Source organism: Lipotes vexillifer, unplaced genomic scaffold (assembly GCF_000442215.2).
Source record: "Lipotes vexillifer unplaced genomic scaffold, Lipotes_vexillifer_v1.1 scaffold1223, whole genome shotgun sequence".
In the NCBI taxonomy this organism is placed as follows: Eukaryota; Metazoa; Chordata; class Mammalia; order Artiodactyla; family Lipotidae; genus Lipotes; species Lipotes vexillifer.
This window is the reverse complement of record NW_006795957.1, coordinates 243,143-270,553: the sequence shown is the minus strand read 5'-3', so window position 1 is coordinate 270,553 and position 27,411 is coordinate 243,143. Positions and strand designations below refer to the sequence as shown.

Here is a 27,411-nt window from a genome sequence, read left to right as displayed (position 1 = left end):
TATGTGTATCTGGATCAGTCCATCCTACTGAGCGCAGGGATTTTGAACCAGGCTATTCTACTTTTTGGGGGTGGGGGAGATCATTAGGGTCGATCCATTCCTTAGTAGGGGAGGGAGACCTAATTGGGGAAGGGGTTGAGGGCAGGGGGCAACTAACCTGGTCCTCTTTCCGCATAGGGAATAAAGTCGGGGAGAGGGGAGAGGCAGATTCCGGCTATATCCTTTATCTGGGGGCACCAGTGACTCTGGTGGGTAGCATCTGGAGGGGATCCAGGGAAATCCGGGGACATGGTTCGCCCCCCATTCTCCGGATCAAGGTCGTCGGAATGATGGCTCTTAGGGAGAGGGGCAGTCTTCCCTTGGGGCAGGGGTGCCCATCTCTTATTATTTGGGCCCTCAAGATGAGAAATACTTGTGGAGACCCATTTCTCATTCCTAGGTCCCGCAGCTTAGGCGCCTATTGATGTGGGGGTGCTCAGCACGTATTCCAGGGGCCTGGAGCTTAGGAATCTCTCCATAGATCTGGGACCCTCGAGCTGAGGAATCCCTCCGTTTATTCGCTGCCCCCCAGCTCAGGGGCCCGTGTGTTTGGTGGCTCCATGTCTCCAGCCAGGGTCCCCTCATCTCGGGGCCCGTGTCTGGGTCTGGAGGGCCGGGGCCTCCCTCGTGGTCCCTAGGTCCCTTGGCCCGGGCCCTGAGTCCAGCCCTTGGGAGGGGTGGTCTAGCGGAGGGGCGCGCGGCCTGGCCACGTCAGTCCATGCCCCGGTGCAGCTTCAGGTGCCTGGAGAGGTTGCTGAGCGTGATGAAGCCCTTGCCGCAGATGTGGCAGGGGAAGGGCCGCTCGGTGCCGTGCAGCAGCCGGTGGCGCTTGAGGTAGCACTCGTGGCGGAAGAACTTGCCGCACTCCAGGCACGGGAACGGCTTCTCGCCCGTGTGCACCAGCACGTGCCGCTCCAGGTCCCGCGGCGAGCGGAACAGCTTCTCGCACTCGGAGCAGCCGAAGATCTTCTTGCCGCGGCCCGAGCCGGACGCAGGCTCCCCTGACGCGGGCTCCCTCTCCGGGGCGGGCGCCGCCGCCTCCTCCGCAGCGCCGCCCTCGCCGTGGCTGGCGCGCCGGTGCTCCTCCAGGGCCGCCAGGGCGGCGTAGAGGGCCCCGCAGTGGCCGCAGCCGTAGGTCGCGGGGCGCGAGTGCGCCTCCAGGTGGCTGGCCAGCGCCGCCGCCGACGCGAAGAAGGTCCCGCAGTCGCACTGGTAGAGGGTGTCTTCCGACGGCTCGGCCGCGGCCGCGGGCGCGGGGGCCTCCCCGCCGCCCTCGGGGAGCAGGCCCCCCAGCTCGGGCACGCCGCCCCCGGCGCGGCCCAGGAGCAGCCTGCGGTCCCAGGCCGGCTGAGCCTCGCCCGCCTCCGCAGCGCCGCCCTCGCCGGCCGTCTCGGGCACGGCGCCAGCCCCGGAGACCCAGGCCTGCGCGGGGGGCGCGCCCGGCCCCTGCAGGTCGTGGGTCAGCTTGTGCCTCTCCAGCAGCGCGGGGGCGTTGAAGTCGCGCTCACAGCGCGGACACTTGAAGGGCTTCACGTCGGTGTGCGCAGCCCAGTGGGCTGCCAGCTCGCGGCCCTGGTCGAAGCGCCGTGCGCAAGCACCGCACGCGAACGGGGGCAGTGAGGCCGCCGCCGCGGCCGCCGCCTCCGCCAGCCCCCAGCTCCCCGGGCCCGCGCCTGCGCCCTCTGGGCCCTCTCCGCCGCCAGCCCCCGCGCCCCCGCACACCGAGCAGGGCCCCACGTTGCAGCAGACCGAGCAGGGAGCGCTCAGGGCGGGCAGGCCTGGGCCGGGCTGCAGGGGGGACGGGAGCACCCCACGGTGCTGGCGCTTGAGGTGGCGGCCCAGGCTGGAGCGCGAGGAGAAGCGGAGCTCGCAGACTAGGCAGCAGTAGGGCTTCTCGCCAGTGTGGACGACCTGGGAGGGCAGGAGGAAGAGCCCAGCGTCAGGGCTGAGGGTCTAGCCCACGGGACAGATTCTCGGCCTCCCAGAGAGATGCGGAGGAAGCTCCCTGCCAGGTCCACAGGGCCAAGATCTAGCTTCGACCCTCTCATTCTTGTTCTCTGCTTCCGGCCACGTTAGCATGCTTTTGGCCCCTCCAGCCTCAGGATCCTTGCACTTGTTCCCTTTGCCCGGAACGCTGTTCCATGGTGGATTCCTGCTCTTCCTTCAGGCCTCAGCTCAAATATCACCTTGCCCTGACCTCCCCCGCCCCCGTGTGGTAGCCCATAGCTCTCCCCTCTTTACTCCTACATATCACATGGTTGTTATTGCTGTTGTTTTAACTTCCTTCCCAACGCTTCTGCTTTCCCAGATCATCCTTGCCTGTGTATCTGCTTTCTTGCTGATTGTCTACCTGGCTATGGACTACTCGCAATGGAATGTAAGTTCTCCGAAGGCGTGGACTTTATTGATTTCACCTTGGTATCCCAGGTATTGGGAGCAGGAAAAACATTCAATAGGTAATTGCTGAGTCAAGGAATTAAGTACATACGTGGTAAATCTATCTTTAAAAATGGTAATGGAATGATGAGCACAAAGTTTCAGACGCTGGCATATGAGAAGGGGCACGGGGGAGGGCAGGTGCATAGAGGTGGGGCAAATTTACTATGAATGTTTTAGTTCCTGGGTCGGGTGGAGCCTGAAAGAGAAACAACTCATGCTTTGACTGGTCAGGGTGCTTCGATGGAGAGGGAAGGAGGGAGGGAGGGAGACAGAAATGTTCTTAGGGGCCAGCTGTCTGTTGCCCATAGTGGGTCCCCGGGGCTCCAAGGGCGAGTCCAGCCCAGGGAGGCCAGCTTGGGGCCGGCCTGCAGGACTCACCTGGTGGTGCAGCAGGCCGGTGGAGTCTCGGAACCCCTTGGGGCAGGCGGAGCAGCGGTAGGGCCGCTCGCCGGTGTGCGAGCGCAGGTGGTTGGCCAGGTTGAAGCTGTGCTTGAAGCCTTTGCCGCAGCGCGGACACGCGTGAGGTTTGAGCGCAGTGTGCCGAGCGAAGTGGCGCCGCAGGTCCGAGCGGTAGCGGAAGCTCTTGCCACACTCACTGCAGTGAAACGGGACGCGGGGGGCAACAGCGGGCGGAGCCGGGGCCGGGGCAGGGACCGGGGGCGCTGGCAGCGGGGCGTCATCCATGGTGGCGTGCTGCGAGGGCAGTGGCGGGTGGGGGCTCTCTCTGGAGCGGGGAGACATGGAGTGGGGTGAGGGGCCCACGTCCCCATCAGCCTCCCCCTATCAGGCTCCTTGGACTCACAGACCTGTGAGGCCCGGCCTACTACCTTATAAGCCAGGCCCACCTACCCAAGCCACACCCACTGCTCTTTAAGCCCCTCCCACTCTCCTACAACCCCTTCCACCACTCATCTACCTTCCTAATCACTTCCAAGTCACTTCTAAGCCACTGAATGCTTTTAAGCTCTCCCCTTCTTTGTGAATGAACTCCCGCCCCGCTCTAAGCCCCGCCGAGTGTGGTTAAACCCCGCCCACTCGTGTTCAGGTCCCGCCTACCCCTTCCAAAGTCTCCATGTTGTTCCTGAAGCCTCTTATATTCCTTGACAAGCCCCTTCCCCTCTGAAAGCCACTCTCACTCTTTTTTGAAGATGAAAGTCATCTTCAGATGAAGACTGACGACATTCTTAGCCAATGACAGTATGAAAATTTGGGGCTAAGCGCACCTGAGTCAACCTTCCAGGGAGACCAGGACTAGTCCTGGAACCTTGGATAAAGCCAACTGATTCTCTTTCCATCTGAAAAATAGGAATAATGGGAGGACCTACCTCATGGAGTGGTGGTGAGGACTAAGCAAACTTGTGGCCATGCGTGCGGCGTGCTTACTGACGCTTGTGCACAGCAAAGACTCAACAGGTAAGCTGTTTTGATTACCACTATCTGCTAAGTTCCTCCGAGTTTCCTCTTGAAGTCCCCCATCTCTTCCCCACTAAGATCCGCCTCCTAAACCCCACTCAAGTTTTCCTTTAAACTCAGCCTTTAAGTAAACCCCTTCCTTTCCAAGACCACCTGCCACTCTACCTCTCTGGCCATCTCAGCCCTTCCTCTTTGACACCCTCCCCATCCTAAGTCATTTCACCTGCAATATAAAGACTTGCTATTTCCACTACGACGCCCCAAATTACACGCTTAAACCCCATCCCCCTCACTATGTCCTCACCACTTCCTGAAAGCCACATCCCTAGACAAACTCCACCCCTTCTACTCTAAGCTCCTCCCACCTCCACACTGAACCCCTTTACCCCCCTCAGCCCCAATTAGGACCCTTCAACCTAGGGCCCTCCTACCATTCTCACTGAGCCACGCCCCTTTGTCAAACCTCACCCCTTTGCGTAAGCTCCTCCCACTTTCTACCCAGTCCCGCCCATTTCCACTCTAAACCACGCCCAGCCATTACTCCGCCCAAGCCACCACTAAGCCCCGCCTCCTCCCCACCCAGTCGCCCGCGGGACTGAGCCCCCCTCCCCAGTCAGCTCGAGGACCCAGGCCCCTAGAGTCGGCCTTTGGTACCCCTCCCCCCTGTCCCTAAAAGGTGCGGCCCCGGGCGCCCGGGGCGGGGGCAGGTCAGGCTAGACCCGCAGTCGGGCGAGTCCACCGTGCTCGTACGGAGCGGGGGTTCTGGAGCCCTGAGGCGGCCCCGGGAGGCCGGGAAAGTCAGTCGGCTTTCCTCTTTAATTACTTACACCTCCCTCTGGGCGCCGACATTTTGGGCAGCGGGGGTAGCGTCACTTCCACCCGGGGGGCCCCTCGACTTCCGCCTCGGCTCCCTTCTCCCCCGCACTCCCCCTTTCTCCCGCCTTCTTGGCTTCCCTCCTCCCCGCCGCCCTCCCTTCTCTCTCTTTCCCGTCCCTTTCCCAGCTACTGGAGGTTCGAGAAGCCAGGGTGGCGCCATCTTGGGTGAGGGCAGGGAGAAGGGGCGGGGTTTAGGGTGGCCCCCGGCGCCATACAGACTAAGGGCAACAAGCTCAGCGCGCGCGGCCTCCTCCCTGCGGTATCAACGCTGGCGGGTGTTAACATAGATGAGGGCCGACATGATTCCCTTTTCGCAGCCTCAGGCTCCTCCTGGGTAGGATGTAGAGTTGCATCAGGAGAAGAGAGAAATCGAAGTTCGCCGATCAGCGATAGAGATAGGAGGATAGAGCAGGCTCCATCTTGTGCTTAGGCTTCCCGTGGGCTTTGAAGCTAATCAGGCGCCATGTTAATTACGGGAATGAGGGGCCATTTTCCCGCTCTTTATCCTTTCGGTACCTTTCTTTGATTGGGTCACCCGGCTGGGTGCTTTGTGGGAGGAAAGACATTTCTATGTGTTTGGGATGTGTTGGTGGGGTAATTTCCCGTTCGGGGCCAGCGAGGGCGACGGGTGCGCAGGCGCGGCTTGCCGACGGGGATATGACCGGCTCTTAGGACCCAGCGGGTCCCCTTTGTTCCCCGCGGGCGCGGGCCCGACGGGGAGGGGGAGGGGAGGGAGGGGCCGACCGGCCTCCGCTCCGAGGGGCGGGGCAGTCCCGCGCGCGCGCGCGCCGCCGAGGGGCAGGGCCCCCTCGCCCCCGCCCTTTCCCACGCGCCGGCCCCGCGCCCCCGCGCGCGCACACTCGCGAGTCCAGGCGACATGCAAATGAGGTACCCGAGAGGCGGGGGGCCCGGGTGGGGGGAGAGGAGCGGAGGGAGGGGAGGCCCGGGGCCGCGCGCTCCTGGAGCGCGCCCCCCACCTGCTTCTGCTCTTGCGCTCGCTGAAGCGCGCGCGCCGACCTCGCGCCCCGCGGAGCCGGCCCGCCTGGGCGCGCGCGCGCAGACCCCCTTCCTGGCGGCCCTCGCCGTCCGCGGCCCGGCGCCGTTCATTGGCCGCCGCCCCCGCAGGGCCCGCCCCGCGCGTTCGGTGCTCACGGGCGCGCGCGCCTGCACCGGGGTGGAGGAGGGCGAGGGTCAGGGGCACCGTTCCAGAGACCCGTGTTCTAGTCCAGGCAACCCCAACCGAGCGAGCTGTGTGATCATGGAAAAGTGGCTGCCGTTCTCTGGACCTTAATCTGTGCGCTTGTTCCAGTGGGGTGCAGTGGCACCTGTAGCCCCTAATCCTGACTGCACCTGTGCTCTCCTCCCCCTCCACTTTATTGCTCCCCAGTCCCGTGGCCCCAGGCTTTGCTGCTGCTGGTGGTGTTGGTGATGGTAGTTCACTTGGTGCTTACTATATATATGCCGACCGACAGCCCTGCTGTATCCATTTTACAGAGGTGGAAACTGGCTCAGATAGGTAAAGCCACTTGTTAATGAACGGTAGAGCTGGATACAAGCGCAGGACTAAGGGACCTGTGATGTCCCTTGGGTCCATTACTTCTCACTCCCTGGGCCATTGGGGTCCACGAGATCAAGTCTTGGCCCTGCCACGTACCGCCAGAGGGAGCTTGTGCAACTGATTTCACTTTCCTGTGCCTTGGTTTCCCCATTTGCAAAATGGGCGTGATATACCCTTATTCAGAGAGTTGGTGTGAGGCTTAGCTGCTCACCGTGATAAGAGCTAATATCTCCTAAGCACTTCCGTGTACTGAGCACTTTATGTGCGAGTAGGTGGAAATAGTCATCCTGTTTTGCAAAAGGCTTAGCTGACGCTCAGAGAGGTGAGCACCTTGCCCAAGGCCACCACACAGAGAGTAAGTAACAGACTCAGGAATCGAACCCAGAACCTCTGGCTCCAGACCCCACACTCTTTAACAGCTCTGATATATGTCCACATTCACAACTCAGGGGCAAACATCACCTGGGACCAGTCCCTTTCTTCTTCCAGTCCTGACCCCCCTTCTCTCCCTCTGTCACTTCTGTCAGAAGGAGGGACAAAAACATTTCTGAGGCCTCTGTAGCTCTTCTGTTTGATGGGTTCATTGTTTTGAGGATCGAAATACTCGCCTGCACCCTCAGTTGGACTCTATCCTCCTTGGAAGATTTTTCTGTATTTTGGCTCAGGTTGACCCTGAATGTCTAGGAGGGGTTGTTAGGGAGGTCTGGGAGACTCCTTTGGGGCTCAGGGCAGTGCCTGTTTACCAACTGGTACAGGATTATCTTACTATTTTACCCACTAGTGTGGCTTTAATTGTGCGTCCAAGTGAATGTTGGCCACGCCCAGGTCGACAGACTCGGACCCAGGGATGGCGAGGTTTTGGGGGACAAGGGCGCTCCATACCCTCCTGCACTGACGGCTACTCCTTCTCTCCTCTTAGCCCGGCTCCAGTGCCCAGACCCAAGCCCCCTACTGCTCAATGGACACGCCCAGCCCAGACCCGTGGCCTTCGCCTTTGCCCGGGGAAGAAGAGAAACCTCTGGCCTTACCTCCTTCTGTTCCCCGGGGCCGCCGAGGCCGACGTCCCGGGGGGGCCACCTCCTCGAATCGGACTCTCAAGGCCTCCCTCCCTCGCAAGCGGGGCCGCCCCCCTAAGTCGGGGCAGGAGCCCCCACTGGCACAGGGGGTGACAGCCCCGGTGGGCAGCGGCGGTGGCAGTGACCTCCTGTTGATCGATGATCAGGGTGTGCCCTACACAGTCTCTGAAGGGTCAGTAGCAGGCGGGCCCGAGAGCTCTGGCCCTAAGAAGGCCCCGCACTTCTGCCCGGTGTGCCTTCGGGCCTTCCCCTACCTCTCCGACCTGGAGCGCCACAGTATCTCACACTCAGAGCTGAAGCCGCACGAGTGCAAGGATTGCGGCAAGACCTTCAAGCGGTCCAGCCACCTGCGGCGGCACTGCAACATCCATGCCGGCCTTCGGCCCTTCCGCTGCCCGCTCTGCCCCCGCCGCTTCCGAGAGGCGGGCGAGCTGGCCCACCACCACCGCGTCCACTCCGGGGAGCGCCCCTACCAGTGCCCCGTCTGCCGGCTGCGCTTCACCGAGGCCAACACGCTCCGGCGCCATGCCAGACGCAAGCACCCCGAGGCCATGGAGGCACCCCTGGGTCCTCGGGACCCAGGACCTGAACCACCGTGGGACGACGAGGGTATCCCGGCCACGGCAGGGGCCGATGAGGAGGAGCTGGAGGGGAAAGAGCTGGCTTGACCCCCACCCCCGGCCACTGCTCCCCAGGCCAGGTTTAGAGCTGGGCTTTCAGCTGGCACTGAACCTGGGCAGGGAAACTGGGACACACTCTTGTCTGGTAGTCTTCCTGTTGTGGGAGAAGGTCGAGGGTGAGGACGTCCACTTCTGGGTCCTGCAGCCTTCTGCCACGCTCCCTCGGACTGACAGGCCTGTGGAGGCAGGGGCTGTGGAAATAAATTTCTGCCTACTGGCCTCCTGTGTGTGTTCCGTGATGATCCCAGGGCCGGCGCCTCTCTTCTCCCTTCAAATGTTCTTGCCCGCTGCACCACCCCCTTGTCATGTGCCTCGTTAGCTTGGCGCTAAAGACTGGCTTGGGGGAAGACTTTGACGCTTCTCCCATCTCTGGTGGACCTCAAAGCACTCCCTGTAAAGATCCACTCTTAACATTGAACCTTCTGTGCAAACGTGACTCTAGGTCCCCCGCCAACCCCCGGCGCCGTTCTAACCAGATTCCCGGAAATTCTGCAGCCACCACTTTGGCCCATCTCTGTCCTGGCACTGTTTGCAGAGAAACACTGAGTTGAGGGTTGTGTGCGGGACTGACCACTTTGGTAGGGCCGGAGGGGCGGGGCTAAGGCTGAGGGGCGAGGCTTGTAGGGCGGTTAGGTGAGAACTGTGGGCAGGGCTGGCTGAGAGCTGGCTTGGGGTTTAAGGATGTGTAAGGGTTGGCGGGCAGAAATTGAGAGCATTTAGAGGGAATGGATAGCGTTTATCTGAGGGGAGGGGTTGGTTTCAAGGGGAAACTGCAGGAGAGCAAGGTGTTAGGAGAGGTAGGACTTGAAACTGTTAAGATGCTGAGCGGTGGGTATGACTGCTATGCAGGCCAAGGGGAGAAAAGGGGGTACCTAAGAGGAGTAACGAAGGAAAGCCCCTGAGGGAGGGGGCGCTTAGGAGGAAGAGCTGAATAGAATCGGGCTTAGCTGCTTGAGGTGGGGCCGAGTTAGGGGCGAGGTTTACAGAGAGTTTACGAGAGGGACCGTGTAAGGTGTGGTAAAGCTGTGGTTCGAAACTTCAGCCTGCATCAGAATCACCTGAAGGGTATTTTAAAACCCAGGTCCTTAGGCCCTACCCCCAGGGTCTCTGATTCAGGAAGTCAGAGGCAGTGGGATCTGAGCATTTACATTTCTAACAAATTCCCTGGCAATGCCAATGCTGCTGCTCTCCAAACCATACTTTGAGACCCACTGACCTCAGAGAACGCTTCGGAAGTTCGAGGCAGAATTAATTTAGCATGAAAATCATGAGAGGTGGGACTTAAATGCTATGGACGGAGGGGCGGGGCTTAGATGCAGGGGCGTGGTTCTGCCTAAGGAGCTCTGAGAGGAGGGGCTTATGAGGGAGAGCTGGAGTTCTAGAGATTAGGGGATTGGAGGCGGGGAAGAACAGGGTAAACTTCACGGGGCTGGGTCGAGGAGGACGGATTCTGAGACGACGGGTGGGGATTATGATAATTAAGATCTGAAATAGGCGTGATTCGGGGACCAGGGCGGGGCTTAAGTGTGAAATTTACATGAGGGGCGTGGCTTAACCGGATGTCCGGAGGATGTGGGCGGTGTCCTAAGAAGAGGCGGGCGCACAGGACGGAGGCGCACTATGCTCAGCTCGCCCACAGGAAGCGGCCGGGTCTTCCCCCGCCCGCTGTCCCGTGCCAACGCGCAGGCGCACTTCCCTTTCCCGGTCGCCGCCGCCGCCTCCTCTTTCCGCTGCTCCACGCCGGCGCCGCGGAGACGGGCGCGATTTCCGCTTCCGGGCGGGCGGGCAGGCGGGCGGCGCGGGGCTGCCGGGGAGGGGGAGGGGGCGGCACTTCCGGTCGGGCCCTCGGGTCTCCCCGGAGCGGCGGCGCCTCCTCCGCCTCCTCGGCTTCATCCCGGCGGAGACCCCGGCGCCGGTGAGTGACGGGGCGCGTGGCCCGGGGTCCCGGGGGCAACGTGGGCGGGGGGCCCCGCCCTGGTCCCCAGAACGTTCCCATCAGTGCTTCTCCCGCCGAGCCCGCGCCAGGGGCCCCCCAGTGACTGCTACCCCAAAAGGCTACTCCAGATATCTCCCCATTAATGCCCCCATGTAGGACAGCTGCCAGAGCGCCCTCATTCGTGGCGATGCCCCCAACTGCTGCCAGGGCCCCCCACTGAGGCTTTCTCATAGGATCTCTTCTACGTACCCCCCCACCCCGTCATTGCTTCCTCCAGGACGGCCCCAAAAATGCCACCGGCATTGCCCGTCCCCATGCGGGGCAGCTGCCCGTGAACCCTCCCTTTAGTATCCCCTGTAGGTTGCCTCCAAAGAGTGTGGCATTAGTGCTTTACGGCAGATCTGTCTCCCATTATTTCTGTCTACCCACAGCAGCCCCCAAAGCTCCTAACCAGCGCCCCCCCCCAAAACGCCCCCTTCATTAGTGTAAAAATACTTTGCATTCTGGTCAGTGGCCAAGAATGCCTTTTTTCCTTCTCCAATTCCCCCCCCCCAATAATTCCCCTTGAGAATAAGCCTTTCAATCACCGACACCCCTCACCCACCCTCCCCCCCCATAAACAGCTCCGTCTAGAGTTGTGCTCTCACACCCACATCCTCTCCCCCTTTAGGTAGAAATAGCTGCCAGTTTAGCCCCAGGCTCCCATGAAACACTCTCATCCCACCCTCCTCCGGGTCAGCTCCTGTCTGCTGTGTTCCCACACAGCAGTGCCCTACGTGAGGCTTTACCTCTCAGGATGCTGTCTTCCCTTGCCGCTGGCAGCTCTCATCCTGACCTTCCACTTCTCACTCCCTTCTCCTGGACTCCCTGAGGAAGACTCCCAGCTCCACTAGGGCATGACTTCTTTTTTCCCTAGACATTCATTCATTCGCTCTTTACAGAATGAACATTCCCTGTTCTAGGTCCAGGACGTACATCCATGAGAGAGAGACACACACACAGTCTTTGTTTTGTGGGTCTTTACAGTCTAGTTGAGGAGGCAGATCAAAAGCAAGCAAACAAACAAGACCAATGCTGTTTTCTGGGTTTTCTGGGTTTTCTGAGTCTTGTGAGCTACCTCAGAGGTGAAACCTGAATCGGCAGAGGCAACTCTGCCATGTAAAGATGTGGGTGGACTGTTCCAGGCATCCAGGCAGAGGAAGAGCATGTGCAAAGGCCCTGAGGTGGCCGTGATCGTGATGATCAGAGGGGCGGCAGGGGAGGCCAGTGAGGTTGGAGCAGAGGAATTGAAGGGAAGAATGAGGGGAGAGAAGGTTTGATCTCATAGGGCCTTAGAAGTGAGGGCATTGTGATCAGTCACCTGGCCTTTGTCAGCACTACAGAGCCCAGAATGTTCTTCATTTGTTCATTCTTTCCTTTGTTCAACAACTGTTTAATGAACACCTATACACACTGGGGATGCAGCAGAGAACAAAACAGACAGAATCCCCTGTCTTGGTGGAGTGTATATGCCAGTTCATGGGGCACAGAATTAAAAAGCAAACTACAAATGTTTGTGTGAAGAAAATACAGTAGGATAAGGGCATAGAGTTACAGGGGCTGTGGTGTCAGAGGGCGTGGCAGGAAGGCCTCTTTCAAGAGATTCCTGTGATCCTCTTGTTCCCCCCGCCCCCCAAGAAAGCCACACACCAGAAGGTTACACCTGTGTGTAAACTCTTCTCTTGGACAGCTGTGGCCCACCAGGGGGCTGCCTTACTGCTCCCCTCTCCCAAGAGTGAAATGGTTACAAGGATGAGCCCTGGATCCCACCAGCCGTCGTATCTCTGAGCAAACTATTCCCTATTTCCCAGGCTTCATTCATTGACTTATTTAACAAATACTTGAGACAGGCCCTGTTCTAGGTCCTGGGGATAGAGCAGTGAACAAAACAGGTACAAAATCTTGACTGCTTGGACCCCGCCTCCTAGAGTGGGAGCCCAACAGCAAGAAGACGGACAAACAGACCATATGGTTTGTCAGATGATGCTGACAGGAAAGGAGAGAAAGGAAGGAGGCTGGGGTGAGCAGGAATGTTGGTTTGGGTGACAGGTTACAGTGGTCTTGGAGCACCTCACTGAGAAGACAGCATCTGAGCAAAGACGTGGAGGAGGTGAGGGAGCGAGAGCCTTCTAGGCAGAAGCAACAGCCAGTGCAAAGGCCCTGGGGCAGGAATAGAGCTGGCACGTTGGTGGAGCAGCCAGGAAGCTGCCGGAGCTGTGGAGGTCATCTCTGACCCGCTTTAAGATGGTGTCACTGAAGGTTTTGAGTGGAGGAGCGACAGTGACATGGTTTGGCCTTAGTCCTCCTGTCTACTAAATATGAACAGTAGTAATGCTTATCTTACGAGTCTGTTGTGAAGTCTGCTTGAGACAAGCCACATAAGACACCTAGTGCGGTGCTTGTTAGCATTCAGTAAATGCCAGTGGCTAGTCCTGGGGCTGAGTGCCAGGGAAGTGGATGGGGCAAAGTATCTTTCCAGTATAAGGTGGAGAGAGGGCTTTCCTTTATTTTGGAGAGAGAAATATGTGAAGACAGCATGGGAGTTCCCTGGCGGTCCAGTGGTTAGGACTCCACTGCTGTGGGCCCGGGTTCGATCCCTGGTTGGAGCTAAGATCCCACAAGCCACGCAGTGCATCCAAAAAAAAAAGGAAAGATAGGATGTTGTAAGGGTAACAGCGCGTACTCTGGAACCCCACTGCTTGCCTTCAACTCCTGGCCTTGCCACTTGTTAGTGGTATGACTTTAGGAGATTAATTGACCTCTCTGGCCTTCAGTCTCTTCCTCTGTAAAATGGGGTTAATAATCCTAACCATCTTCTAGGGTTATTGGGAAGATTCATTGAGTCGACACATGTAAAGGATTTAGGAGGGTACTGGGCATGTAAAAAGCACTTGGTTCAGTGTTACATGTTACTACTATTGTTATTACAGACTAGAGTTTCATCACAAGGCAGCTTTCTTGTATCAGAATGGCCCACAGAGAGACATGGAATCTAATAATTGCTTTCCCCTCCACTGTCTACATGACATTAAGGAAATGACCCCCACTTCTCCTCAGTTTCCCTACGTATAAAATGGGTCCAATAATGGTACAGCACTATTATGAGGCATCAAGGTGATGGTACATGTGAAACTGGTCAAACAATAAACATGAGTTGTCATGATTGTGATTGCGGTTGCTGTGGGACTCCTGCCCCTTGGGAGGGGTTCCCCCCATCACACCACTCTGTGCATGAAATCCATGGCACATCTCCCCTTAGATAGCCGTTTGAGGCTTGGGTCCCCTGAGAAAGGAAATGTCTCTCATTTACCATTGGAAATAGTTGTGAGCCTGAGCAGTTGTGTCCCCCAGTAACACCCACTGTGCCTCTCCCAGCAGCAGTCCTTCAGCATCTGCCCACCTGCCCTTGGGGCCCTCTTCGTAACATCACTTCCACCAGAATTCATTCTCCTGGGAACACCCCGCCAATATTAGCTCCATCTCCACTAAATGTCCCCCTTCCTCCCTCAGGTAGTTCTGGTCAGCATAGTCTCATCCCTTCACTCATTCAACAAATATGTATCAGTAGACATTTACAGCTATAAATTTATCTCTGAGCACAGCTTTAGCTGCATCTCCTGTTTTGGTATTTTGCTTTTCCATTTCTTGTTCATCTAATTTTCCTTGTGATTCCATTGTAGACCCCCTGGTGATTTGGGAGGGCGCTGTTTAATTCCCACATTTCAGCAAATATTTATCAAGTACCCACACTGTGCCAGGTGCTGTGCTAGGTGCTAGGGGCCCAGTGGTGAACAAGACAGGACAAGTCTTCACTGTCTTAGGTGAGGAGGCCAGACAGTAAATACACAGCAAAGGAAATAGACGCAATAAGTTGGTGGCAATGACTGTGGTGAAAAAAATGCAGCAGGATGAGGGGCTGGTGAGTGGTGGGGTTAGAGGTATTCCCTCTCTTGGGGGTAACATCTGAGCAGAGACCTGAAGGAGGCACGGGAGGGAGCCTTGAGGTCTGGGGAAGAATGTTCCAGGCAAGAGGGAACGGCCTCACCACATCACTTCTCCATCTGTTCAGGATGGTAAATACCCCCCCAGCCACTTGGCCCCTTCTGTGAATGCCCCTCATAATGCAGAGAGCACCCACAAATAAGGCTCCTATCCCCATAGTTCCACCCTCCCCTTCGTCCTCCTCAGGGAACAATCCTGTATGTGTGTGTGTTGGTGGTGGTGGTGGTAGTGGTGGGGTCCAGCCACAAACTTGCTCTGTGACCTTGGCCAAGTCACTTGCCCGCTCTGTGCCTCTGTTTTGTCCAGTGGGGATAACAACAGTCCCCGTGTCAGTCTCATAGAACTGTGGTGGGGATTCAGTGAGTTAGTGTGTGTGACCTGCTTGGAAGGGTGCTGGCCTGTGGGAAATGCCCCGGCAGAGCTATCTGTTAACGTGTGCTCTGATGGAGGCGAGCCTGGGCGGGGCTTCCTTCCTGGGACCCCCTCCTCCCATGCCCCCACCGTAGCACCCTAACTGCTCCCCTACTCCCTGCACCCTTCCTCTGTGTACTTTCTCCCTGTCCCCCAGCCCAGCCCAGCACCGTCTCCCAGACTCAGGTTCTGCCCACAGGCTTGCACGAGCACCCAGGCACTCCTCTGCTTCTTCCGGAGATCAGCTTAACTAGGGGAGTGTGAAGGCCATAGGATGTTGAGTCTCATCCAGGGACACCCAAAGCTGGAGGCTAAAAATACTGACCTCCAGGCAGGTGTGGAAGAGACACCTTTCACCTGTCTGGGGAGACAGTCAGCCAGATGGGTGGGGGTTGATGGGCCCTGGTGTTGGTAGCCCCCACTGCCCCCTGTGGTGGGCTGGGCGCAGAGCCAGGCCCCCAGCGAAGGGGGATGGCGGCCAAGAACCATGGCAGACCTTGCGGGCCCTTCTCCCACCGGCCTTCCACCCGCTTAGTGGAGGCGTTGCCCAAAGTCCCTGGCGGGTCTGAGGCTCAGATCAGTTGCAGGAGACGAGGTTGGAGGGCGGGCAGGCAGGCATGGACAGCTGCAGCCTGCAGTGGGAAGTCCTGTAAAGGAGGCGCCCAGAGAGTAACTGCCATCCTGGACGGGGCAGGAACCCCGCCCCCCCAGGGGCAAGGACAGGAACCCACGCTCCCGGAGCATCTGCCATCAGGCTCCTCCTAGGTGTGTGATGTCACTGAAGGTACAGATAGCTCCAGGGGCTGAACGAGCTCTGCCAATGGCTGTGTTTCCTTACCTCCTATTTCAGCCCCCTTAAGCCCCCCTGCCTTCTGGGGGTCACCGCCCCCGTGTCGAAGTGGAGAGGGTGTGGGTCAGGAAGGGGGCGGGACCTGAACCCAGGGCCTGGGCCCACGTGCTTCCTGCTGTGTCGGGCCGCCCGGCTGCACAGCTGTGACTTGTCCGCCCCGGGCAAGCAGAGCCTCCTTCCCGCCTTCCTACCTCTACCTAGCAGAGCCTCCTTCCCGCCTTCCTACCTCTACCTAGCAGAGCCTCCTTCCCACCTTCCTACCTCTACCTAGCAGAGCCTCCTTCCCGCTTTCCTACCTCTACCTAGCAGAGCCTCCTTCCTACCTAGCAAGAGGAACAGCAAAAGAATGCCCCTCCCCACACTGGCTCCACTCCATCTGTCCTCGTGTGTCCTGACTTCCTCTTCGTGCTACTAGCAGTGGCAGTGATAACCAGAGTCCCGTCCAGTGTTCCGGGAAGCATCCACCGACACACATAGCTTGCTGTGTCCTCACAGCAGCCCTGTGAGGTAGGGATGTGCTCTGTCACCTTCATTTGTAGATGAGGAAGTCCAGGCACAGAGAGGTTCAGGAACTTGTCCTTGGCCACACAGCTAGAGAATGGCAGGGCTTAGATTCAGATCTGGCATTCTGGCTCCAGAGGCCACCCTCTTAACCACTCTGATGGAAACTTATCATTTGACAAAGGCAAAACCTGAGGGGATTGAGAGCAGGGGGCTGGGGATAGTGTGTATGTGTGTGTTGTGGGGGAGGGGGCTACAGAGCAGAGGGCCTGGGCGGACCCAGAGTGGAGGCCTGAGACAGTGTGCATAAGGGACAGAGAGCAGAAGCCAGGGGTGCTGGAAGAATTAGAATCTGAGGAGAGGAAGTCGGGGGCCTGCAGGGTCTTCAGGGTGGATAGAGATGTGTGAGAAGCCTAGAAAAAAGGGGAGAGACAGAAGGCATCCGAGAAACAGCAGGGAGACAAGGAGCAAAGAGACAGGCCAAGGGGGAGAGGTCAGTGGGGCCAGCGGAGCCAAGAGGAAGGCTGGCCTGTGGCGTGGAAGGACAGAGGGACGGGTGAGCAAGGCCGGACGAGGAGGGAGCGGATCTCGAGCCGGTGGGTGTGCGTCTTCCAGTGCCCGCAGCTGGGGGACCCCGCGCGAGGCCCCGCCTCCTCAGCCCCGTCCTCCTCTCTGCAGGGTCCCCCATCTCCCACCCGCCCAGGATGGAGGCCAACGCAGCGGGCAGCGGCGCCGGGGGTGGCGGGAGCAGCGGCCTAGGGGGCGAGGACGGGGTTCACTTCCAGAGCTACCCCTTCGACTTCCTGGAGTTCCTCAACCACCAGCGCTTCGAGCCCATGGAACTGTACGGGGAGCACGCCAAGGCGGTGGCGGCTCTGCCCTGCGCCCCCGGGCCGCCGCCCCAGCCGCCGCCCCAGCCGCCACCCCCGCAGTACGACTACCCGCCCCAGTCCACCTTCAAACCCAAGGCCGAGGTGCCCTCCTCATCCTCGTCGTCCTCGTCGTCCTCTTCGTCGTCGTCCTCCCAAGCCAAGAAGCCCGACCCGCCCCTGCCGCCCGCCTTCGGGGCGCCCCCTCCTCCGCTCTTTGATGCCGCCTTCCCGGCCCCGCAGTGGGGCATCGTCGACCTCTCGGGACACCAGCACCTGTTCGGGAACCTGAAGCGCGGAGGGCCGGCCACCGGGCCGGGGGCGACGCCGGGGCTGGCTGCCCCCACGGGGACGCCCGGGCCGCTCCCCGCGCCCTCGCAGACGCCGCCGGGCCCCACCGCGGGGGCGGCCTGCGACCCAGCCAAGGACGACAAGGGCTACTTCCGGAGGCTGAAGTACCTGATGGAGCGGCGCTTCCCCTGCGGCGTGTGCCAGAAGTCCTTCAAGCAGTCCTCGCACCTGGTCCAGCACATGCTGGTGCACTCGGGGGAGAGGCCATACGAGTGCGGCGTGTGCGGCCGCACGTACAACCACGTCTCCAGCCTCATCCGCCACCGCCGCTGCCACAAGGACGTGCCGCCGGCCGCGGGGGGCCCGCAGCAGCCGGGCACCCCAATGCCACCGCTGGGCCTGCCCGCACCCGTGCCCGCCGCCGCGCCCACCTCGGCGTCCTCCGGCCCCCCAGCCACGCCCGCCGCCCCCGCCGACGGCAACGCGACCCCCGCCGCCCCTGCGGGCCTGGGGCTGCCCCCTCCGGCGGCGGCGGCGGCGGCGGCGACAGGGGGCGGCGACGGCCCGTTCGCCTGCACGCTCTGCTGGAAGGTGTTCAAGAAGCCCAGCCACCTGCACCAGCACCAGATCATCCACACGGGCGAGAAGCCCTTCTCGTGCTCCGTGTGCAGCAAGAGCTTCAACCGCAGGGAGAGCCTCAAGCGGCACGTGAAGACGCACTCCGCCGACCTGCTGCGCCTGCCCTGCGGCATCTGCGGGAAGGCCTTCCGCGACGCTGCTTACCTGCTCAAGCACCAGGCGGCCCACGCAGGCGCGGGCGCGGGCGCGGGCGCAGCGGGGCCGAGGCCCATGTACCCCTGCGACCTGTGCGGCAAGTCCTACTCGGCGCCCCAGAGCCTGCTGCGGCACAAGGCTGCCCACGCCCCGCCCGCGGCCCCCGACGCGCCCAAGGACGCGACGGCCTCCGTCCCGCAGCCCCTGCCCACCTTCCCCTCGGGACCCTACCTCCTCCCCCCCGCCCCCCCAGCCACAGACAGCGAGAAGGCGGCGGCGGCCGCGGCGGCGGTGGTGTACGGCGCCGTGCCCGTCCCGCTCCTAGGCGCTCCCCCGCTGCTGCTCGGCGGGGCCGGTACCAGCGGGGCTGGAGCCTCAGGCGCCAGCGTCCCCGGCAAGACGTTCTGCTGCGGCATCTGCGGGCGCGGCTTCGGGCGCCGCGAGACCCTGAAGCGCCACGAGCGCATCCACACGGGCGAGAAGCCACACCAGTGCCCGGTGTGCGGGAAGCGCTTCCGCGAGTCCTTCCACTTGAGCAAGCACCACGTGGTGCACACCCGCGAGCGGCCCTACAAGTGCGAGCTGTGCGGCAAGGTCTTCGGCTACCCGCAGAGCCTCACCCGCCACCGCCAGGTGCACCGGCTCCAGCTGCCCTGCGCCCTGGCCGGGGCCGCCGGCCTCCCCGCCAGCCAGGGCGCGACGGGGGCCTGTGGCCCGGGCGCTTCGGCCACGTCCGGGAGCGCCGCCGATGGACTGAGCTATGCCTGCTCGGACTGCGGCGAGCACTTCCCAGACCTCTTCCACGTCATGAGCCACAAGGAGGCGCACATGGCGGAGAAGCCGTACGGCTGCGACGCCTGCGGCAAGACGTTCGGCTTCATTGAGAACCTCATGTGGCACAAGCTGGTCCACCAGGCTGCTCCCGAGCGCCTGCTCCCGCCCGCGCCCGGCGGCCCCCAGCCCTCGGATGGCTCCAGCAGCACCGATGCGGCCAACGTGCTGGACAACGGGCTGGCCGGGGAGGTGGGGGCGGCCGTGGCGGCTCTGGCAGGGGTGTCTGGAGGTGACGATGCGAGTGGGGCGGTGGTGGCCGGGGGCGGTGGGGTTGCTGGTGCGGGCCCCGAGCGCTTCAGTTGTGCCACGTGCGGCCAGAGCTTCAAGCACTTCCTGGGCCTCGTGACTCACAAGTACGTGCACCTGGTGCGGCGGACCCTGGGCTGCGGCCTCTGCGGCCAGAGCTTCGCGGGTGCCTACGACCTGCTCCTGCATCGCCGCAGCCACCGGCAGAAGCGGGGCTTCCGCTGCCCGGTGTGCGGCAAGCGCTTCTGGGAGGCGGCCCTGCTGATGCGCCACCAGCGCTGCCACACGGAGCAGCGGCCCTACCGGTGCGGCGTGTGTGGCCGAGGCTTCCTGCGCTCCTGGTACCTGCGGCAGCACCGCGTGGTGCACACGGGCGAGCGGGCCTTCAAGTGCGGCGTGTGCGCCAAGCGCTTCGCGCAGTCGTCCAGCCTGGCGGAGCATCGGCGGCTGCACGCGGTGGCCCGGCCCCAGCGCTGCGGCGCCTGCGGCAAGACCTTCCGCTACCGCTCCAACCTGCTTGAACACCAGCGGCTGCACCTGGGCGAGCGCGCCTACCGCTGCGAGCACTGCGGCAAGGGCTTTTTCTACCTGAGCTCCGTGCTGCGCCACCAGCGCGCGCACGAGCCGCCGCGGCCCGAGCTCCGCTGTCCCGCCTGCCTCAAGGCCTTCAAGGATCCTGGCTACTTCCGTAAGCACCTGGCGGCTCACCAGGGCGGCCGGCCCTTCCGCTGCTCCTCCTGCGGTGAGGGTTTCGCCAACACCTACGGCCTCAAGAAACACCGCCTGGCCCACAAGGCCGAGGGCCTCGGGGGTCCTGGGGCAGGGACGGGCACCTTGCCCGGGAAGGAGGCCTGACCAGGGTGTGGGGGGGGGGGGCTTCCCATCTGCCACTCCAATCAGGTGTCCTTTTCCGGACTCGCCCCTTCGGGAGGCTGATCAGACTCCTTCCCCTCCTCTCTTTGTCCCATCCATCCTTCAGAACTTCAGACAGACTAGCCTCCTTCAAGGCCCATGTCATGCAAACTCAAGACTGAACCACTCCCATCTGGATCTCTCTGGCCCCCTTCTCTTCCTGTCAGACGCTGAACTTGATCCTCTGTCCAACCCCGTTTTGTAACCCTCATCAGCCCCCTGCCCCAGCAGCTGTTCAGTCCCCCAACGAGCTTGGTGGAGATGGGCCTGAACCGCCTCTCCCCCTTCCTTTGGACTCTGGCCGGACAGTGGAGTACGAGCAGTTTGGGAGGGCACAGGGGGGACTGGGCGCTCTTGGTTTGTGGGGGTGGGGGGCGGGTGGCAGACGCGGCTTGTACAGAGCGGAGAATAATAAATCTTATCAACAGGGCCGCTGGAGTCCTTTCTTGCCTCCCAGGGGGAGGGGGTTAAGCACTGACAAACCGAAGGTTGAGAACTTTTGTTCCCTGGGATTTTGATTTCCTGACACCTCCTGCCTCACCCTCGCTCTCTCTGCTTTTCCTCCTTCAGCTGGTAGTTACCAAGGGTTCACCATATCCAGGCCTAGGCTTCCAGTTGGGCAAATGGGAGATGAACAAAACAGGTAAGTCGCTGCTTTCGGGAACTGACGATGTGCCTGGACTCCTTCCCCTTCAAGAAGCTTTTGGCATTTGTTCACTCAGCCAACATTTCCCCAAGGCCCCTGTCTGCCGGGTCCTTCAATGGACTCTGGGGAAACATGAATTGGACGTGTTCCTTGCCCTCGAGTGAGATGGAAAACAACCGGTAAACCATTACTGCGTTCCAGCCTTGTGCAGACGCGTGTTTACTATACAGCTCGCTCGTAGTAACCTCTCCCTTCAGGGTGACTTAGGGGAGCTTCAAAAGCCCTTTCACAGCCCTCGTTTTGGTTCTTGGAACAGTGAAATATATGACCTGCAAGGTTCATTTAGTTATCCTTGTCGGAAGAGGATGCTGAGCTCGTAGAGAAGAAAGAGGCCCCAAAGATCCCTAAGAAGTTCGTGGTGGCACTGGGACTACAGTCCGGGGTCCCTCAATACTGAAATGTGAAGACAAAGCCGGTTCAGGGGGCACTGCCTGGGTGAGTCTGGTTCGACCCACGAGAGGGCGGCAGTGTGGCTACCATGCTCTAAGGCTGGAGATCCAGCAGGCGACAGACCTCATACCAGGGCTCAAAAGTCACATGGACGTGGACCACCATAATATAAAGGACATGGAAGTTTCACCGGGGGCGGAGGGCATGGAAGAGTCACTTTATCAGACTAGGGGGCTAACAAAGCTTCCTGGAGGAGGATGATGCCCGAAGGACGACAGAGCCACAGGGGCTTGCCAGGTAAAGTGGACAGAGAATTCCAGGTGGAGGGTTTTGTGTGTCTAACTCAACCCAGCTCTTCCAGAGAATTTCAAATAGATTGGTATGGTTTGAGAGGCTGGCGGTAGGAGGCTGGATCCTGAAGGGCCATGAATTCCAAATAGCGGAGCTTGGGTGATCTTGTAGGCCCGGGGCTGGAAGCTGGCAGCTGCTGGATATAAGACACTGACACATTTGGTTTAGCCCATACATTAAAAAAAAAAAAAAAAAAAAAAAAGGCTGAGTTATTTGCCAACATTTGAAAATCAAGAGATTTTACATAATACGAACTAATGGAACTTCTGAAAAATTTGGAAGATCTAGCAACACAGTCTGCATCCTCCCGGGGCCAAGTAGCCGTTGCTCTCTTTGGACGTGGCATATATTCTCCAGTTTGCTGCCATTTCCCTAGCACTGTCAAATCCCAACGCTGAGCCCAAGTGTCAGTGGTCCTATCTCACCTCGCTGGTCCTGGTGTTTCCCCTCAAACCCAGCCACCTTCCTCACTTAGTTACATTGCCACCACAGTTCCTGTAGGCACTCAACATTTGGAATCCCTTCTCACGGCCACAAGGAGCTGTGGGTTGGTGACAAAGTTGGGGTCTGAGTTTTGGAAGGATGGATCCACGTGGCCACAGTATGGAGAATGAAGCGGGCAGGGCGTGGACGTGTGAGACCACTGTCGGCTTGGTCTACAAGAGTAGTGATGATGAAAAGAAGCATTCAGATTCCAAAGATATTTGGCTCAACAGCGGGAAATTGATAGGGAGTCAGATAAATGGATTAAGGAGGAAAAAGACTCAAGGAAGCTGCCAAGGCTTCTAGCTCTGGTGGTGATGCCAGTGATGGGAAACATGGGCGTTTCCTTGCTAAAAACTGAATTCTGTTCCCCTTATGAGTTGTCTGTGGGACAGCTTATGGGGGTGTTGGGTGAACAGGAAGGGGTGCAAATCCAGGGCTCTCCCACCTTTAGTATCCTGACATGGGAGTCCCTTCGTTTTGCCAAACCTCCCTGATCCCCAATCCCACAGCTGAACGACATAGCTTCTTTGAATAGCCAGACACTGTCCGCCCCATTCTGAAGATGAGGAAACAGAGGTTTGGAGAGAGTTGCAACTCACTGCTGGGGCCAGGACCACAGTGTGGCCCTTCTACCCCCAGCCCTGGAACACAAGACCAACATAGAGAAAAACCCTTCATAAAGTCCTTTAATGGGAACAGAACTGGAGGCTTCCCACCTGCAGCTCCTCCTCTGCCCAACCCCCCAGTGACCCAACTCTTGTTCCCCAGCCGCCAGACGCCAGCCAGGCCACCACACTGCCACCCACCAACCACTCCTTGGCATAGCTTGGGACCAGGCTGTAAGCCGTTCGCCTCAAATTGGGAGTGAAGGCAGTTAGAGAAACTTGAGGCTACTTTGTAGACCTGGGGGACCATGGGCTCTGAGCCTGAAGCTTTAGGAGGGGGATGTTAGGTGACTGTTCGTGGTCTGGGTTTTCAGTTGCCTTGGAAGAGGAGTCTGGGTGGCTTAGGCAGGGACCACATGGGAGCAGGGCTAGCAGCTCCTGCAGTCAAAATTCTTACGGTCAGGCTTCCATCCTTGCGACCTGAGCGCTCTTGGCTATGACTTGGGGACCCTCTGGCTTTGAGGTGATGGGGTCCCAGTCTCTTTATGGAGGACCCGGTGGGCGTCTTCTGCCTGAGGACGGGTAGGCATCCCATGGTCAGTGCAATCCAGTGAGGTAGGCAAAAGGTTCCATCCTGGTCCCCCCTCTGCAGTGCTCAGCTCTGCTGCTGCAAGCTGTGTCTTGCGCAAGGACAACCCATCAGGGGGGCAAATGGGGCAATGAAATCGAGCCCGTGTTCCTTGCATTTCGCTGGGCATCCACAGGGCTGCCTCTGTGCCTTCCTCTGAATCTCATGCAGGTGCTGTGTGGCTTGTGAGCGTCCTGAGCCAGCTTCTCCCTCTGCTCGCCCACCCTGGCCGCTCGTTGCCATCTCCGTGGGCTCTTATGTCACCTCTCCCCCAACCTCTCCCCTTCCTCCCCTGCCTCTGTTTCCCACCCACCCCTCCCCTGCAACCTGCCACCTACCTCCCACCTTCCTGCTCTCCCAGACTACTGGTCGACCTCCACCTTCACTTCGGTGGTCTCCCCACGTCTCTCTTCCAGAGTGTTTCCTGCCCCACACCCACTCCCTGACCCATCGGCCCCCGATGCCAGCTGGCTTCCAGAGTCTCCCAACCCCGGTCCCGGCCCGTGGAAGTGGGTGCGCTGATGCTTTCGGAAGTTGGAGGAGTTGTTGAAAGTGCGATCGCAGAGGGTGCAGCGGAAGGGGCGCTCGCCAGTGTGGATGCGGGCGTGGCCGCTGAGCACCGAGGACTGGGTGAAGCCCTTGCCGCACACGCCGCAGTGGTAGGGCCGCTCGCCCGTGTGCACCCGCTCGTGGTCTCGCATGTCTGAGGAGCGGCGGAACGGCTTGGCGCAGAACCTGCAGGCGAAAGGCTTCCCCACCGCCGCGCCTGCAGCCGCTGCAGCCATCACCACCTCCGACCTCTCCTGGGGCACCCCGGGCCGCTGTTCTTGAGCCGCCGCCGCCGCCTCCGGAAGCCTTTGAGAGGTCCCCGGCTCCACCCCGTGTCGGTGCTGGTGCCGCAGCAGAGGTGCCAGGGCCTTGAAGGCCCGGGGGCAGAGCGGGCAGCGGTAGGGTCGCTCTCCCGTGTGCAGGCTGTAGTGGGCACGGAGGCTGGCGGGGCCTGGACAGCTGTGGCCACACACATGACACCGGCTTGGGTCCCCACCCTGCCCACCACCCTCAGCCCCCGCCAGGTGGCCGTGTTCGTGGAACAGCAGCTCGGAGACCAGCCGGAAGACAGCTGGGCACAAGGCACAGTGGAGAGAACCTGGCTCCGGGGGCTCAGGTACCAGCGTGGTGTCTGTCACCTTCACCACCTGGATCTCGATGAGGTCACTCGGGGGGGTGGCCGGCCGGCTATCATCAGGCACCAGGACCTGGGTGAAGGTGGGGGGGGGAAGAAACAAGGAGCCTGTGGACTCTGCCTCAAGGTCTCCCCAACACGCCTTATTAAACACACTTATTAAACACACTTACTAAAACACACTCTGTAACATACTGAGCCCCTTAATTTCTAGATTCGGCTCTCCTTCCTGCGAGATTCTGCTGTATGACCACGAAGACTTCCCCTCCTGTCCAAACTATATCACAGATCCAGCCATTTCTCTCCTCCACCCCACTTACAGTTAAGCCAATCATTTCTTGCCAAGTCCCCTGACCCTCTGAATGACTCTGTTCCTACGCCTGCTCCCTTATAACCCACCTCCCCAAAGCAGCCCGAATGACCTTTTGAAAATGGAAATCAGACGGCAGTCATTTTCCCACTCAAAACCCTCCCATGATTCCAACTGCTCTTAAAATCCAAAAACGCCATCTACTATCCATCATGATCTGGCTCCCGCTTATCTCTCTGACCCTAGTGTAAATATAAGCCGGCACACAGCTGACTTCTCTCGTCTAAATTTAGCTTCCCTACCCCCCAACTCTATCAGCTCACTCTTTTTTATAGAACGTAACACAGTAAGTCTCGTCTATTGTCTCTCTTCCCTACCCAACTGCAAGCTGCAAAAGAATACAGCTTATGTGTCTCATTCACCTCTCCATCTGTCTACCCCAAGTAGGAGCTGAGTAAATGTCTGTTGAATGAATGGTTGTCCTCAGATACTCTCCCATCCTGAGTGGGGTTCCAAGGTCACCTGGAGCAGTCATTTCTCCCCCCAGATCCTCCACTGGGCATCAGGACGCATCACTCAGACCCTTGCAGAATCATCCCCCCACCCCAACGTGCATGCCCCAACCATAACCCCACACCTTTGCCTTTCAGGGTCACCTTCCCAACCTTCCACCTTAGAATTTCGGAGGCCCCGCCCCCTGAAGGCTCCGCCCCCTAATTAGAAAAACTTCATCCCTGGGACTCCTCTCTCTGGACCTATCACCAGCTCAGATGTTCCGCCCAACCCCCTCCTCCGGCTCCGCCCCAACTCAGGCCCCCCCGTCCACCCTCATAGGCTCTGTGCTAAGCCCCACCCCTCGCCCACCCCGAGAAGCACCGCCCCCAGGGCCGGAGCGCTAAATACCTTCCCCGCCCAGCCCTAAGCCCCGCCCTGGCCCCGCCCACCCCTGCGCCCTCCTCCCGCCTCGAGCTCCCCGCCCAGGCCCCTTCCTCGCCCGCACCAGGTCCGGAGGCTCCGGGGATCTCGGCTCCTGGGCAGCTGAGCTCGGACTCCGGGACTCCGGGCGCGCAGCGGCCATCTTGTGCCCAGGCCCCGCCCCCGAGGCCAGCGGTCGCTCCGGGAGGGGGCGTGGCCTGGGTTGGCGTCAGCGCCTCGGCGCAGGCGCACTGGAGGACGGGCCGGGGCTTCCCAGGAGCCGGGTCTCCCCCTCCCCGGGGAGAAAGTGATGAATTTCTTCCTAATTACCTGTCAGTTCCCGCAGGAGACAGCCTGCGTGGGTTACTGGGTGGCTGCGAACTAATTCGAATTTCTCTTTTTAACCTATATGAGTAAGCTCTGGCAGTCAGTTGACACTGACCAGAATTGAATAACCTTTGTTCTCCTTTCATGTTACACGTTTTTGTGGTCACCTCCTCTGCATGGCTCGTGATAACCTAGTGAGGCAAAGTTTATGAATGTAAGGTGTTTAAAGTCCGTTTGCAGAAAGATATTCAGCAAACAGCAACACTGGTGATACTGGGATTTATTTGCAAAAGACCTTAGGTACCGGACCGCTAGGGAAGTCCCGGGAAATGCTCTTTTGGAGGAAAGAGCCCAAAGACTGGCGGTTTTCGGCAGCACCAAGGACAGGGCTGAGGCCTTAGCCCTCCAACTGTTAATTTCATGGCCTGGCTGCGTGACCTTGGAGAGGTCAACAAACTTCTCTCGACTGTGCCTGCATTTTCCCATGTACAGAACTGTAGAGGGTTGTAAAACCTAATAAGAAAGGGATATGCAAGATCTTTGGAACAACCTTAAGTTGTTTTCTTGGCAGGGCAGGGTAGGAGGTGCTAAACATGAAGGTCATTCCTAAACTCTCTGTTTCTCCTCCTTATGGGAACGTGATTAAGATTGTATTTTCCAAAAAAAAAAAAAAAAAAAAAAAAAAAAAGATTGCATTTTCCTTTGCAGTTAGACGTGGCCATGTGATTCCCTTTGCCCAATGAACTATAAGTGAAACCAACGTGTGTCAACTTCAGCACAAGATAAGAGCCAGCAAGCTGTTCACCACTTTCCATCCAGGCAGTTCTGTGTGGGGATCTGTTGGGTGAAGTGAAGTTTCCATCAGCCTGAATTCCAGAGTATGTATCTACAGTGACCAGAAACTGATGCTCATTTTCCTTGGATATATAGCATTTAAAATTATCATTTGTTTGATTAAAGCCACTGAGCTTTGGGGTTGTTTGTTACTGCAGCAGAACCTATTGTATCTTGACTGATAAACCTAGGGAGTCTTTCTTCTTCTTTTTCTTTTTTCTTTTGGCTGCATTGGGTCTTTGTTGCTGCAGGTGGGCTTTCTCTAGTTGTGGCGAGCAGGGGTTACTCTTTGTTGCAGTGCGCAGGTTTCTCATTGTGGTGGCTTCTCTTGTTGTGGAGCGCAGGCTCTAGGCGCGTGGGCTCAGTAGTTGTGGCACGGGAGTTCAGTATTTGTAGCTCATGGGCTTAGCTGCTCAGCGGCATGTGGGATCTTCCCAGATTGAACATGTGTCTCCTGCATTGGCAGGTGGATTCTTAACCACTGTGCCACTAGGGAAGTCCTAGGGAGTCTTTTCTTAATTTTATTTTGAACCATTTCTGTATACAAAAATTATTTGGAATCATGTAAACGGCTCCCTATCCTCACTAATAAACTTAGAAGACTATACAACTTTACAGAAGCAGTCTAAGCCCTCTGTGTACCCCCCATCCATTTTCCTCCCTCCCTCCCCTAAGGTTATTAGATTTTGCATTTTCTGTTTATCATTACCACGCATGCCTTCCTATTTTGCTACATATCTGATACAACGTGATATTGTTCTGCGTATGTTAACACATTAGGATAAATGATATCATTTCAGTGTAAGCTTCTCTAACTTTTTGCCCCCTCGACATTGTTTTTTATATTTGTAAACATGGATACTTGTAGTCTAGTCACTCATTGTCAATGCTGGTGTGATAGCCCACTGGTGATGATGCCATAGTACATTT

General features: G+C 58.9%; 4 protein-coding genes across 4 annotated transcripts; 2 read left to right on the top strand and 2 right to left on the bottom strand.

The window, feature by feature from the left end:
- Positions 1-236: 236 nt before the first annotated feature.
- On the bottom strand, positions 237-4,727 carry FIZ1 (FLT3 interacting zinc finger 1). The gene is made up of 3 exons (XM_007468001.1): positions 4,719-4,727; positions 2,857-3,202; positions 237-1,950 (listed from the first exon to the last, which is right to left on the bottom strand). Exons 2-3 carry the CDS (start codon positions 3,160-3,162, stop codon positions 751-753), a joined length of 1,506 nt encoding a protein of 501 aa, XP_007468063.1. The 5' UTR covers positions 3,163-3,202; positions 4,719-4,727; the 3' UTR covers positions 237-750.
- A 546-nt stretch (positions 4,728-5,273) lies between these two features.
- On the top strand, positions 5,274-8,301 carry ZNF524 (zinc finger protein 524). The gene is made up of 2 exons (XM_007468000.1): positions 5,274-5,655; positions 7,245-8,301. Exon 2 carries the CDS (start codon positions 7,284-7,286, stop codon positions 8,067-8,069), a length of 786 nt encoding a protein of 261 aa, XP_007468062.1. The 5' UTR covers positions 5,274-5,655; positions 7,245-7,283; the 3' UTR covers positions 8,070-8,301.
- Positions 8,302-16,524: 8,223 nt separating this feature from the next.
- ZNF865 (zinc finger protein 865) lies at positions 16,525-19,689 on the top strand. The gene has a single exon (XM_007467999.1). The coding sequence runs from the start codon at positions 16,525-16,527 to the stop codon at positions 19,687-19,689; it is 3,165 nt and encodes a 1,054-aa protein (XP_007468061.1).
- Positions 19,690-23,274: 3,585 nt separating this feature from the next.
- On the bottom strand, positions 23,275-25,483 carry ZNF784 (zinc finger protein 784). Its single transcript, XM_007467998.1, has 2 exons — positions 25,406-25,483; positions 23,275-24,168 (listed from the first exon to the last, which is right to left on the bottom strand). The coding sequence occupies exons 1-2, from the start codon at positions 25,481-25,483 to the stop codon at positions 23,275-23,277; spliced, it is 972 nt and encodes a 323-aa protein (XP_007468060.1).
- Positions 25,484-27,411: the final 1,928 nt, after the last annotated feature.

What these genes read in the sequence shown, in the direction of transcription:
- ZNF784 (XM_007467998.1), bottom strand. Translation starts at nt 25,483, where the DNA reads ATGGCCGCTGCGCGCCCGGAGTCCCGGAGTCCGAGCTCAGCTGCCCAG. An exon ending in CCCCGGAGCCTCCGGACCTG is followed by an intron (nt 24,169 to 25,405) that starts GTGCGGGCGAGG and finishes ACCTTCACCCAG; the next exon opens with GTCCTGGTGCCTGATGATAG.
- FIZ1 (XM_007468001.1), bottom strand. Translation starts at nt 3,162, where the DNA reads ATGGATGACGCCCCGCTGCCAGCGCCCCCGGTCCCTGCCCCGGCCCCG. An exon ending in CCGGCCTGCTGCACCACCAG is followed by an intron (nt 1,951 to 2,856) that starts GTGAGTCCTGCA and finishes CTGCCCTCCCAG; the next exon opens with GTCGTCCACACTGGCGAGAA.
- ZNF865 (XM_007467999.1), top strand. Translation starts at nt 16,525, where the DNA reads ATGGAGGCCAACGCAGCGGGCAGCGGCGCCGGGGGTGGCGGGAGCAGC.
- ZNF524 (XM_007468000.1), top strand. Translation starts at nt 7,284, where the DNA reads ATGGACACGCCCAGCCCAGACCCGTGGCCTTCGCCTTTGCCCGGGGAA.